The following is an 11,908-nucleotide window of genomic DNA, read 5'->3' as shown; positions in this document are numbered from 1 at the left end:
AAAAGGGTTACCATAAGTCAGAATCAACTTTGTGGCATGTAACTAATATTCATCTGCAGTCTTCTGTTTGCCTTTTCTTCTTCCACCTTCAAGAAAAGTCATTTCAAGCAATTGCTGCTTTCCACTTGTAAGATGTCATCTACGTGTCTTGAATTATTGATGTTTCTTCCACCAATTTTCACCCCTTCCTCATCTGAATCTAATCCAGTTTTCCATTTACATTTTGCACACAGATTGACCATGAGATAAAATACTGTACACTTTTATCTGACACCTTTGCCTATAATTTTTCTCTCCAGGTTCTGTCCTAACACTAGCTTCTTGTTCACAATATAGATTATGCATGAGAACAATCGAATGTTTAAGTACACTAATCCTTTGCAGAACAACCTACAGCTTCTCATGATCCACACAATCAAAGACTTTGAACATCATTGTGCTTGCATGGGAGAGTAATCCAACAGTCCTACTGTTACTGCTTTCCTTGGCATCTCCTTTCATGGGAATTGGAAGTACATAGATTGGATGTTTCCAGTCTGTGGGCCATTGTTTTCTTTCCCATATTTTTTTTGAGTGCTCGTTTTTTACCATAATAAAAGTATGTACTCCTTGTTCATTTTTATGGCATATTCTTGTTAGGATTTCAACAGATTCCATTTCTGTAGCTTCAAACAGTTTTGTCAATATTCCATCTGTCATTTATTTCTTGAAATGTTTTTAGAACAGCTTTGCTTCACTTTCTAAAATTGCATGGTCTTTATTACAGGCTTCTTTGTCAATGAAACCTATCATCCTTGCATCTCTTCTGTATAGTTCTTCAGTATATCACAGTATTTCCCCTTTCTCTTTATTTTCTCCTGGTCAGATACGATGTCCTTCTCACCTCACAATTATTCTTTGTTAAACAACCGCTGTTAAAATAATAATTGGTATTTGTATTTTTTGCATTATGTTCCCATGTCCTCTCCCATTATAGCATATGAATGAATTATTGTCAAGAGATGCAACACTCCATGATTAAGTGTTCTGCAGCTCATAAATGTTTATGCCAAATGAGCCTATTTAGTCTTTAAAGTATCATAAGACTCTTTTGATATTACATGACTGCACGAGAACATGGCTTCAAAACTGGCATGCCATCATCTTTTGAAATCTTGGTGGAATTCAGTTCTTATGTTCCCCACCTTTCAGAAATTTGGGGGATTGGGCTGTTGTAACCTGTGTTCACAGTACTGAAGATTCTATTTTGTCTCACCTGGAATTTTGTGTTAGTTAAGATTGCTTCTGGGCTAGATAAACCACCCCATACATCTTCAACTAGATTGCTTACATTCCAAATCCTTGTTGCTCCATTCCAGCCTGCATGTGAAGGAATTTAAAAACAAACAAAATTGTTTGCTTGTCCCCCCCCCCCAAAAGCCATTTATATCTTAGGTCATCTGATTGATGACTCTTCCAGACAAATCAAATGTCCCCTTCCTCTTTCTTTTGCTTAAATGTGAAGGAATCCTGAACACCACTTCCCTTTAGGAAATCTGCTTCCTTGCTGCTGCTTCTCTTCTGAATATTTGTTTTTGTTTATTTCAGCACTAATTGAAAGCTTCCAGTTGGGAGGCCATGACTAAATGAGTTATTGCACCAAACGAGATAGGAGAATGTGCATGGTGAGAAAAATACAGATTAAATTAGTGTCAATGAAATGTACATGAAGAATACAGTAAATGCTCTATCTGGAAGAGCTTCATGGTGGTTAGTTCCTATGCAATGACTTACAACATTTCTTCTTTGCCTACAGCAAATGCCCTTTTTGAACCAGTTTGCAGAAACAGAGTTGGAAAAACCAGTTTACAAGCAAAAACTGGAACAGAAGCTATCCTTGTTGAAGGGCCCTAATAGCCTGCATGAATGATGCATCTTCCAACTCATACTATGTTGAAATAAATCTGTTGACAGGGAATCTGCTTTGTTCATGTGTGGGATGCTCATTTCTGAACTTTTTTTTCCTGCTCTCTGTTACCCCACAGATGCCAGAAAAGAAAAATTAGATGTAGTTGATCTGCCTGAGGGCTAAGTGTGTGTGTGAGACAGAGCGAGCAAGAACATGTGAGTGCATGTGTGTGTTTTATTATTCCCTTTTGTAAGGAAACTGTAAGACATTTTTCCCCTTCTTCAAAAGGTGCTTCCTATTCAGATGGAAATGCTTCATATGGATTTGTAGAGGCATGATGTTTTTGCCTGCATTCATCAAAACAACATTTCAAAAGCAGAACTTGTAAAACCTGAATATTGACAACTCCAGTTAGGCAGGCTGTTTTGCTTTCGGCGTGCCAATCCCAAAGCAGAACTCAGGTCTGTGAGACTTTGTTTTCTAAACGGGAAAAGCAATTTAATGTACACCAATGGTTAGCAAAGGGAATGGAAGCTTGTTTTCACATACTCAGTGCAGTTAAACACATTTTTTAAATTATTAAAACCTTTATTGGCATTAAAACCCAGTCATACAATCAGGATGCTGCTTTCTACTACAGTAAGATAAATATGGTCAAGTTACACCAAGGCTCCTTGAAGCAGCCAGCCTAGTTCATTACAACAGCAAGATATTCAGCTAGATGCTCAGCCAATACATCACCAATAGTTTAGTGACACCTTAAAGACCTTGAATGTATTGTCTGGCATAAGCTTCAGCAGGTGGCATCAGATTCAGAATACACGCTATGAAAGCTTACAAGAAAAAAAATGTTGCCGCTAAACCAGAGATAGGATGCTATAGCATCTAGACTATTTTTTCTGGGACAAACTAACACAATTAGCTTCTCTTTCACCCCCTTTTTTTGCACATAGGACACAAAATGTAGGAAGTTGCCTTGTCAGATTCTTTGCCCTTCTAGCTAACTTAGACTCAGCACCTCCACAGGACTAGAGAGGGGAAATGTTGCAGGAAGCTGCACTGTGCAAGCATAAAAGCACCTGGCTGTTTTGCTTTTTTGTTGTTGTTTAGTTGTGTCCAACTCTTTGTGACCCCATGGACCAGAGCACACCAGGCCCTCCTGTCTTCCACTGCCTCCCAGAGTTGGGTTAAATTCATGTTGGTCGCTTCAATGACCCTGTCCAACCATCCCGTCCTCTGTCGTCCCCTTCTCCTCTTGCTTTCACACTTTCCCAACATCAGGGTCTTTTTCAGGGAGTCTTCTCATGAGATGGCCAAAGTATTGGAGCCTCAGCTTCAGGATCTGTCCTTTCAGTGAGCACTCAGGGTTGATTTCCTTCAAAATGGATCAGTTTGATCTCCTTGCAGTCTAGGGACTCTCAAGAATCTCCTCCAACACCAGAATTCAAAAGCATCAATTCTTCAGCGGTCAGCCTTCTTGATGGTCCAGCTCTCACTTCCAGACATCGCTAATGGGAAAACCATAGCTTTGACTATGCAGACTTTTGGTGACAAGGTGATGTCTCCGATTGAGGGAGGTCAAACTGCATTTAACAAAACTTTACTATTTTGCTCCAAGTTTAAACCTACCACCTACTTAGGTGCAGCCACTCTTCCACTTATGGACCAGATTTAATTTAAATGCTGCATTTAATAAAGGGAAAGCATTATTTTGTTCTTTCAATGCCTTTTGCTTTGTCAGCAAGTCAAGAAATGTGTTTGGTCATATAGCGACCGTCTGAAAACGTGCATGCTTTTCATGACTGTCCCTGCAGTCAGGCCCTTCTCCCAGAGTCCAAACCTAGAGCAGGATCAGTCCAGAATCAGCGAATAAGGAACAAGTATTTTGTAAACCAGGTAAAAGTAAATGTTCGCCTTGACATTTAGTCCAGTCGTGTCCAACTTTAGGGCGTGCTGCTCATCCCCATTTCCAAACCATAGAGTCAGCGTTTGTCCAAAGACAATTTTCCGTGGTCACATGGCCAGTGCGACTAGACACATAACGGCGTTACCTTCCCACCGTGGTGGTACCTATTTATCTACTCGCATTTTTACATGCTTTCGAACAGCTGGGTTGGCAGGAGCTGGGACAAGTGACGGGAGCTCACTCCGTTGTGTGGATTCGATCTCACGACTGCTGGTCTTCTGACCTTGCAGCATAGAGGCGTCAGCAGTTTAACCCACAGCGCCACCCACGTCCCCACATTTCTAAACCAAGTCACTCTCAATTGCCTATTAAAATCTAAGCCGCTTACAATTATTTTCCATGACAATAGGTACGGGTCGCACCTAAGTACTGTATTATTCCAGGAAGAATCCATGACTTTCTCAATTGCTATGATGACCTGGTGGACAAACTGAAAAGCAACAGGAAAGGCTGCGATGGGTGGCAGATGATGCCAGGCTGCCTGCCTGCCAGAGACCCGAGGCTCTTGACCCCAGGCGATCCCGGTTTATTTTATTTATGGCTTACAAAGTAGAATAAAACATTATAAAATACAATCAAATAAAAACCATCAATATATGTAAAACAATAACATAATTATATCAACAAATTGGAAGATCCAAGATGGAGGAAAAAAACTAAAGAAAACAGAAAATCAGGAGTTGACTGGAGGGAAGGCCTGCCTAAAGAGCCAGGTCTTTAAATGACTCTTTAAAAGTGGGGTTCTGCGACCCCACTTTCGTATCCATGGTGACCATGAAGAAGGACCCTCCTTCCCACAATCCCCTTCGAGCGCCCCCATGCCGGGACCTTCTGGCCTCTTCCCAAGCCCCTTCCGAAAGTGTTCCTCCCCCCCCTCCGTGTCCCCGCCCACTGACGCCAGAGGTGGGGCGGAGCTGGGTGTGTGTGTGGTGGCGGCCACGCCTCTTTGAGGGGCGGAGTTGTTCGCCTGTGTGGCCACGCCCCCCCGCGGGTCTTCACCTGGGCTCGGCTTTAGGGCCGGCTGCCTCTTTCGGCAGAGCCAGAAGGCGGGCGGGAGGGCGACGAGGCAGGGTGGCTGCACGCGCGCGGGCCTGCTTCGCTTCCGCCTCGCGGGTCGCCATGGCGCTGTCGCGCGCCCAGCGTTGCCTGGTGCTCCTCCTGCGCTTCCTGTCTCGGCTCCACCTGGCCCTCATCGGCCTGGTGGCGGGCGCCCCGTTCCGGGTCTCCCTCGCCGCCTCGCCCTCGCCTTCCTCCTTGCTTTCCCTTTTCTCTTCCGGGAAGGCGGCGGCGGCGGTCGTGGCCGCTCTGCCCGCCCCCCGGAAAGCCGCCCGGGCCGTCCCGCCGCCTGAGCACCCGCTCCTGCTCCTCTCCGCCACCGAGCTGGCCCGGCGAATCCGCCGCCGGAAAGTAAGGGGGGGGGGAGAGGAATGGTAATTTTAGGGGGGGAGGGGCGAGGGAGGGAGGGGTTCGTTGAGGAGACCCGGTGGGAGGCAGATGGGCATTGTAGTCCTGTCTTTCGACGTTGCCTGAAGGGGTCGGGTCCTCTTGCAGAGCCATTGGGGTGTGTGTGCAAAACGATGGCTGCAAAGCAAGGAGTGGTTCCTGAGCACGTGCAAAGTGCTTCCCCCGGGGGCTGGTGCAACATGCAAGCATTGTTTTGCAGGATAATCATCCCCCGACTTTCTCTCTTTTGCTCCCAAAATGCAGGCAGCAAAACTCCCTAGAATTGATTTAAGCAGGAATTGCCAGTAGGCGTGAATCATGTTGGCCGGGTATCGTTTGCGAAAGGATTGGGTGCCTGTCCCTCTCCGATCGCTGGAGTCATAAATAGTTTCCCTTCTCGCCTTCTTCCACACCTCTAATCGGGGATTAACGAACAGGGATTTTAGGGATCTGGGTTGCCATCAGCTGGGGCATTCAAGATGATGATGAGTGAACTGGACGCGTGTATTTAAGAAGTCCAGCTACAAAGGCCGATGTTGACCGAGGGACATTCAGTCTGTAACTTTCCAGGGTGGTCCATAGTGGAAAACAGGTGTCAGTCTGTCTCAGCCCCTGAAGGCTGTGTTGCGGATGAAAATACTTGGGATGTCTAAAAGGAATCTGTAAGCAACCTCAAAGATTTGTTGAAAGTCTTGGCCTGCTAAGTGCAAGGACTGTTTGCTTGCAAGTAGTACAGTACACAGGTATTCAAACCTGGGATAAATCGGCAGACTCCCCTAACCTTGAGATCCTCCTTGGATCTTTTTATTTAAAAAATAAAATTTGCTGCTTTATTGTATATTCCACAGGGTAGATAAAAATAAGTGATTTTTTTTTAAAAAATGAAATTGATTTAAATCAAAACATTTTTATTCATGTTATCAAAAGTCCTGTTTTAAAATTTAAATCACGCTTTAAATCACAATCTACACCAATTTTGATATAATTTGAATCCACTTTGAGTGGTCTGAGGCCAAAATTGCCTGTGTTTAATGAGCTCTTGGGTTCAGCATTTTGACTTGGTAGTGCTTTATTTTCAACCCAATGTAGTGACTACATTGCCTAAATAATCTGAGAGTTGTAATAGGGTATTATTGTATTGATTCATGACATGTGCTCTTTGTGTCACTATCCCCATCCTCATGGGGCAGCCGCAGATGAACCAGGTTGATTTGTTGCAGGGGACTACACCGCTCTTTAAGTGCCCTTGAATAGACCTGGAATTGGCACTTTGATCCACTCATGGGCCAATCCTGATTGCTTCCATTCTGTCCTTGTCCATAACTGTCTTGACTGGAGTTAATTTTTCTCTTCTTTTGTATTCTAAATGGTATAGTGCTGCATCAGTGTTACAGACAGAACAACAGCAGTGCCTATATGATGCAGCGCTGAAGTCAAACTGTTTATTTTAAAAAAAAATTAAAAAGAAACAGTTCAGACATCAGACATGATAGCTAGTTTCCTGATGGGACAGCATTCCATACCATCTCAAACACAGCACCAAAAATGCTTCTGCACACAGAATATAAAAACACGGCTATTCACATAACCAAAAATGGTTTTAAAAAGTGTGATGTAGAACGATTGAAAATAAACAATCTCCTAATAAATGTTCAAAAAGAAATGATTGCTTGAAGATAAGTGGTTTTTTTCCACACCTACAGTAATGTCATGTAGTTTGGAAATTTTTTCTCAATTTGCACTGTGCTAATCCCAGAGTAATTGGAGGAATGTATTGCAGTGCAATTGCTCCTTAAGATGTAATATACTTTATTAGAACCATTTCTTCATACTCAGTGGGAGCGTGAAACTAATCTCAAGCCTACATATGGAACAAAGTATAAATGTTTTTAGTACCCCAAGTTATTGCTGAGATCTGAACATGTAGGTATTATGTAGAATAAACTGGAAGAATATGGCTCTCAAGCTTGATACTCTTTTAATTCTGCTGAGGGTTGTCTTGTAAAAGTTGAATTTCAAACAATTAGATTAGTCAGCTTTAGAAAACATGGTGATAGGTGTGTAAGTACAACTCAAGAGTTTTGATTGGAAACTTGAAAGATCCAGCAGGTTTACAAGGGAGATACATCTTCTTTTTCTTTTTTAAATAACTGAAGTTCTAATTAGCCTGTGAAATTCACTGCCGCAAATTGCTGTAAAGTTGGAATTGGTACATAGAAATGGAGATGTTTGGTTCAGACATGTACTGTATCAGAGGAGCCTTAATGGCAAGTGAGGAAATGCAAAAACTGTGTGTGAATTGTCCTTAGGCTGCCCATTTGTATATGGGATTTTAGATTGGCGACAGAGACAATAAAATGTTTGCACTGATGCATATTTTTTTAGTTCTATAATGCATGATTAAAAAGGAACTCAAGCAAAGCTGAGAGGAGGAATAAACCTCTGCTTTGTTCGATTGTCATTGCCTGTAAACCCAGAGTTGTTTCAATCAAGTTTGCATCAGTTGCTGAGCAAGTCAAGTTTGTTTCATGCATTTTTATACTGCTGATTTAGAGGAAAGCCCTACTCTGAGTGACTTACGGCAAGACAACACAACAAAACCCTCCACCCCCCGTATACCAGTATTGAATGCCTCTAAGTAGTTAAGGCAATAAATAAAAAGCCCATGTGATGGCAAAACCAGGAGCCCATACCAATTGACTTAGGTGAGGATGTCCTTAAGTGCCTCTTCAAACAAGACAGTCTTTAACATCCCCTTAAAAGATGGGAGGGAAGAGGCTTGAGGTTCAAAGTGTGAGTTATGGAAGTGGCTTGTTTAGCACCTCAGTGTCTGAGGGGTCAAGTTCAAACTGTAAGTTACGAAGGTGGCTTGTTTATGGAGCCAGAATTCATTTTAAACCTTAATGCCTGATTTGCACCTATAAGTGGACTTGTTGTTGTTTAGTTGTTGAGTCGTGTCCGACTCTTCGTGACCCCATGGACCAGAGCACGCCAGGCCCTCCTGTCTTCTACTGCCTCCTGGAGTTGGGTCAAATTCATGTTGGTCGCTTCGATGACACTGTCTAGCCATCTCATCCTCTGTCGTCCCCTTCTCCTCTTACCTTCACACTTTCCCAACATCAGGGGCTTTTCCAGGGAGTCTTCTCTTCTCATGAGATGGCCAAAGTACTGGAGCCTCAGCTTCAGGACTAGGAATCAGCGAAAATAAAGTAAAATCCTAGTTGATTCTTGTTCCTTATTTACATGGGAGGAAGTAAGTGGGGATAGTCCATTCAAATCCAAGGCTTTGTGCAGACTCTCTTTTGCATGTGCGTGCACCACTTATAAACTATACTTGAATGTTACGGCTGAACACAATTAAACTTTTATGCATCTGTGTAATTGATTTAGTTATTCCAGAATCACACAAAGTGTCTGATTTGAAAAAGAAAAGGAAACTAATGCAAAGAGTTGTAGGTACACTTTTTTTTGCAGTTAACACAAATTGTATAGTTAATGAGTAGAAAGAAAATCATTACTTGTTTTACCATATCTGTTTACCATATCTGGTCTTAAAAGCAGCCTTTCAAAGTTTTTAGTCCACAGTGATTGAGATTGCCTTGCTATAACATCATATTGGTGATAGAATTGTTGGTACTGTTCAGTGGTCCCCAACCTTGGGCCTCCAGATGTTCTTGGACTACAACTCCCAGAAGCCTTCATCACCATCTCTGCTGGCTAGGATTTCTGGGAGTTGAAGTCCAAGAACATCTGGAGGCCCAAGGTTGGGGACCCCTGGGTTAGGTGATAGATGTATGTATTTTCTTTGTATGGAAGTGACTCAGGGTGACTTGATGGGTGTTTAACCGTCTGTTTGGTCCACTGCAGGGACAGGCTTGCTTGCTTGCTTTTAAAGACACCTGTCAGACAATGATTTTGCTTGAGCAAATCAATCTGCCCTTAGAATCGTCCTCTATCTATCTGCACTTTTCTGGCCTCATTCAGGTGCTTTCAAATTTTTTTATGTAGGTATGTTTGCTCTGATTTGGATCATTTCCAAAGTGTGCAGTCACTGGACATGAACCTAAGGCCAAGTGACTTGAGAAGAGAGCCACTTCAAGACATTGGCAAGTTAAACACTTCCTTGGCTCTGTAAAGGGACCGAGGAAGTGGGGGAATTTTTTTAAAAGTGAATTAGGGCAGCACATGTGCACTCCATCACTTTAAACAAAACAAAAGCAAAAGTGAAAACTTCCTCCTGGAACCCGGGAGGAGACAAGCAAGAACAAGAGGGCTTTTCTCTCTGCTCAGCTGGCAACGGCTGGCTCCAGGGAAGCCATGCAGCCAAAGCCTCAGACTCCTCCTCTCAGGGAACCTGTTGTTTCGAGGCCACATTTTCATTTATACTTGTGTCACATGAATCCCAGTTATTTTCACTGGTTCTTGCTTTGGAGTAAATCTTCATTCTTTATTTTGTTGCCTTGTGGTCTTCCATGTGTCAGGGCAGCAGAGAGTCTCTCCACATCAGTGATAGGAACGTGGTTTTCCCCCCACCAAGTTTTTGGATATATGTTGCCAATAAACTAGGGATTTTCTTGGGTGGTTTAAAGGGAAACCTGAAAGCTGTGTGCATTTTCATAAGTACACTTCTCCCTTCAATAAAGGTTTAGGGACACCAGACCCCTGTGTAGTTCAAAATTGGTATATAACTCTTATGCCTTCCAAAATGTAAATACAAAACATAAATAGTTGATTCATGCAGACACTCACAGACATACAGAACAGTTCCCTATATCAGGCTTCTCTTCCGTAGCATTGACAGTCTTTTCCATACAGTATTGTGTGTAATGAGCCTTAAAGGGTCTTATGATCCCTTGATCTAGAGATGCTAAATTAGAGATGTTGTGTTTGGGGGCAAGTAGAGCACATTGATACCTTCAGTGTTGAACTCATGGGGTTCTGGGTGGACAGGGGCACAGTATTTATTGAATATTGATTTATTGATTGAAAAAAAGGTATATAACCAAAACGATGCTGCTCAGACCCGTGCAGTTCAAGGGAGAGGTGTCCTCTCAATTATTTTTTTACGTTTTGTCCTACTTATCTATTAGAAGGGTGTAGATTTGTGTTTTTATCCTATAACAACCAGAACTCCTCATACAGAAACTCTAGAAGTTTTGTTCTAGAAACAGAAATCCGCACACTTCATTCTACATTATTATTACACTAGCATTCTAATATTCCTCCAAGTACCACAGGGTGATATACCTTTTCCCCCTCCCATTTCTCTGTGAAAATCCAGTCTTAAGGCAGTAGGCTGAACTAGAGAGAATAATTCGAGATTATTTCTGGTTGTCGTCATTCATGCATATTCAGAGGGTTATGGGTTTTCCCACAGTATTGGCTTCATCTGTCAAGACTAACTGAGATTCAAACCTAGGTTTCTCAACACTCTGTCCATGTCGCTGAGTGCCAGCTAGAGATGGGGATGAAGCTCAGTTTTGTACTTGGGCTGGTGTCTGGCGCTTCTCAGCCCCGCCGCCTCTGGCCGGCACCCACTCAGAGGCAGTGCCCCGGGGTAAGGAGATAGCACCTGTAGGAGGTGGGACTAGGAAGCATCAACACCTGTTCGGCCAAAGTACGAACCAGCAGTGTCCATCTCTAGTGCTAACCTGTGAAAATGTTTTACAAAATAAAATATTTCAAAAGCATAATAGCAATGATATTCTGTTGTCCGCTCAGAAAACCAGCTTGGTATTCCTTTCATGAAGAGATACCACTCTGATCTCTTGCAGGTAACGTGTGTTGATGTGACCGAAACGTACATTGCGAGGATCAAACAAGTCAACCCACTGATCAACGCTGTTGTTAAAGACAGGTGAGGATCATCCTGTCAGTTTGGCTTTTTTTGGGGGGCTTTTAGCCACATGAAATAAAATGCTCAGCCTGAAGTCTTTTCTCCAGCCAGTTTTTAGCTTGGTTGTCTAAAGCCTGGGGAGAAAACGCAGGCGGGGGGGAGGGTGTTACTGCGCTACGTTCTCCTGTGTCTCAAGACCGTGGCCTACTTTTGGAGCCCAGGGAATTCTGCCAAGCCTTTTGCATGGTTGTGAATTGTTACACGGCTGCTGCAAGAGTAAACTAATTGGTACTTATCCAGTCTTAAACAAAACATCTCGGAGTCATTCTCAGCACACTTCCTTATCCTTTCATTGACCTTTTGGGCTACCTAGCCTTTTCCCCAGCTGAGAACTGGGCAAATCTATGGTCTGAGGACATTAATGGGGCAGGACAGTGTAGTGGGGGTTGGTGGGGGTGGGAGGGAGTGCTTTTTCTTTCCTTGTCCAAGATCAGAACCTTAGCTGTAGAATGACCCACTTTGGCACTTTGCAAATAAATCTGGAAATTTCCCAGGTGATTGTGCCCTCTCCTTTCCCCTTTTAAGCTGCCTCTGTTGACTCGTTTCCCCTTCTTCTCCATTGGGGGTGGACCCAAAATGATAATCAGGGCAGAATAATTGGAACGTAATGGCAAAACCAAAAGAAAAATAAAGAAGACAAAAATGTTTTGGTACTTTAAAGACTAAGTGCTATGTTTTGTGAGCAGGAAACCTAGTGAGTTTACCCCCCCCACAC

The 11,908-nt window shown here is 43.1% G+C and overlaps 1 protein-coding gene and 1 long non-coding RNA gene across 2 annotated transcripts in view; both read left to right on the top strand.

Annotated features, from left to right (window-relative positions):
• Window positions 1-1,957, top strand: LOC140702249 (uncharacterized). The gene is made up of 2 exons (XR_012081347.2): window positions 1-1,664; window positions 1,796-1,957. It is a non-coding gene; the product is annotated as an uncharacterized LOC140702249 (long non-coding RNA).
• Window positions 1,958-4,880: 2,923 nt separating this feature from the next.
• The window catches only part of FAAH2 (fatty acid amide hydrolase 2), a 31,365-nt gene continuing 24,337 nt past the window's right edge, over window positions 4,881-11,908 (top strand). Inside the window, exons 1-2 of the mRNA XM_020804685.3 lie at window positions 4,881-5,261; window positions 11,072-11,154. Of these exons, the coding sequence (XP_020660344.3) occupies window positions 4,974-5,261; window positions 11,072-11,154 (371 nt within the window). The 5' untranslated portion in view covers window positions 4,881-4,973. The remainder of the gene's footprint in view (window positions 5,262-11,071; window positions 11,155-11,908) is intronic.

This window comes from Pogona vitticeps, chromosome 11, assembly GCF_051106095.1.
Source record: "Pogona vitticeps strain Pit_001003342236 chromosome 11, PviZW2.1, whole genome shotgun sequence".
Lineage (NCBI taxonomy): Eukaryota > Metazoa > Chordata > Lepidosauria > Squamata > Agamidae > Pogona > Pogona vitticeps.
The sequence above is the reverse complement of the archived record's forward strand: the minus strand, read 5'-3'. Positions and strand labels throughout refer to the sequence as shown.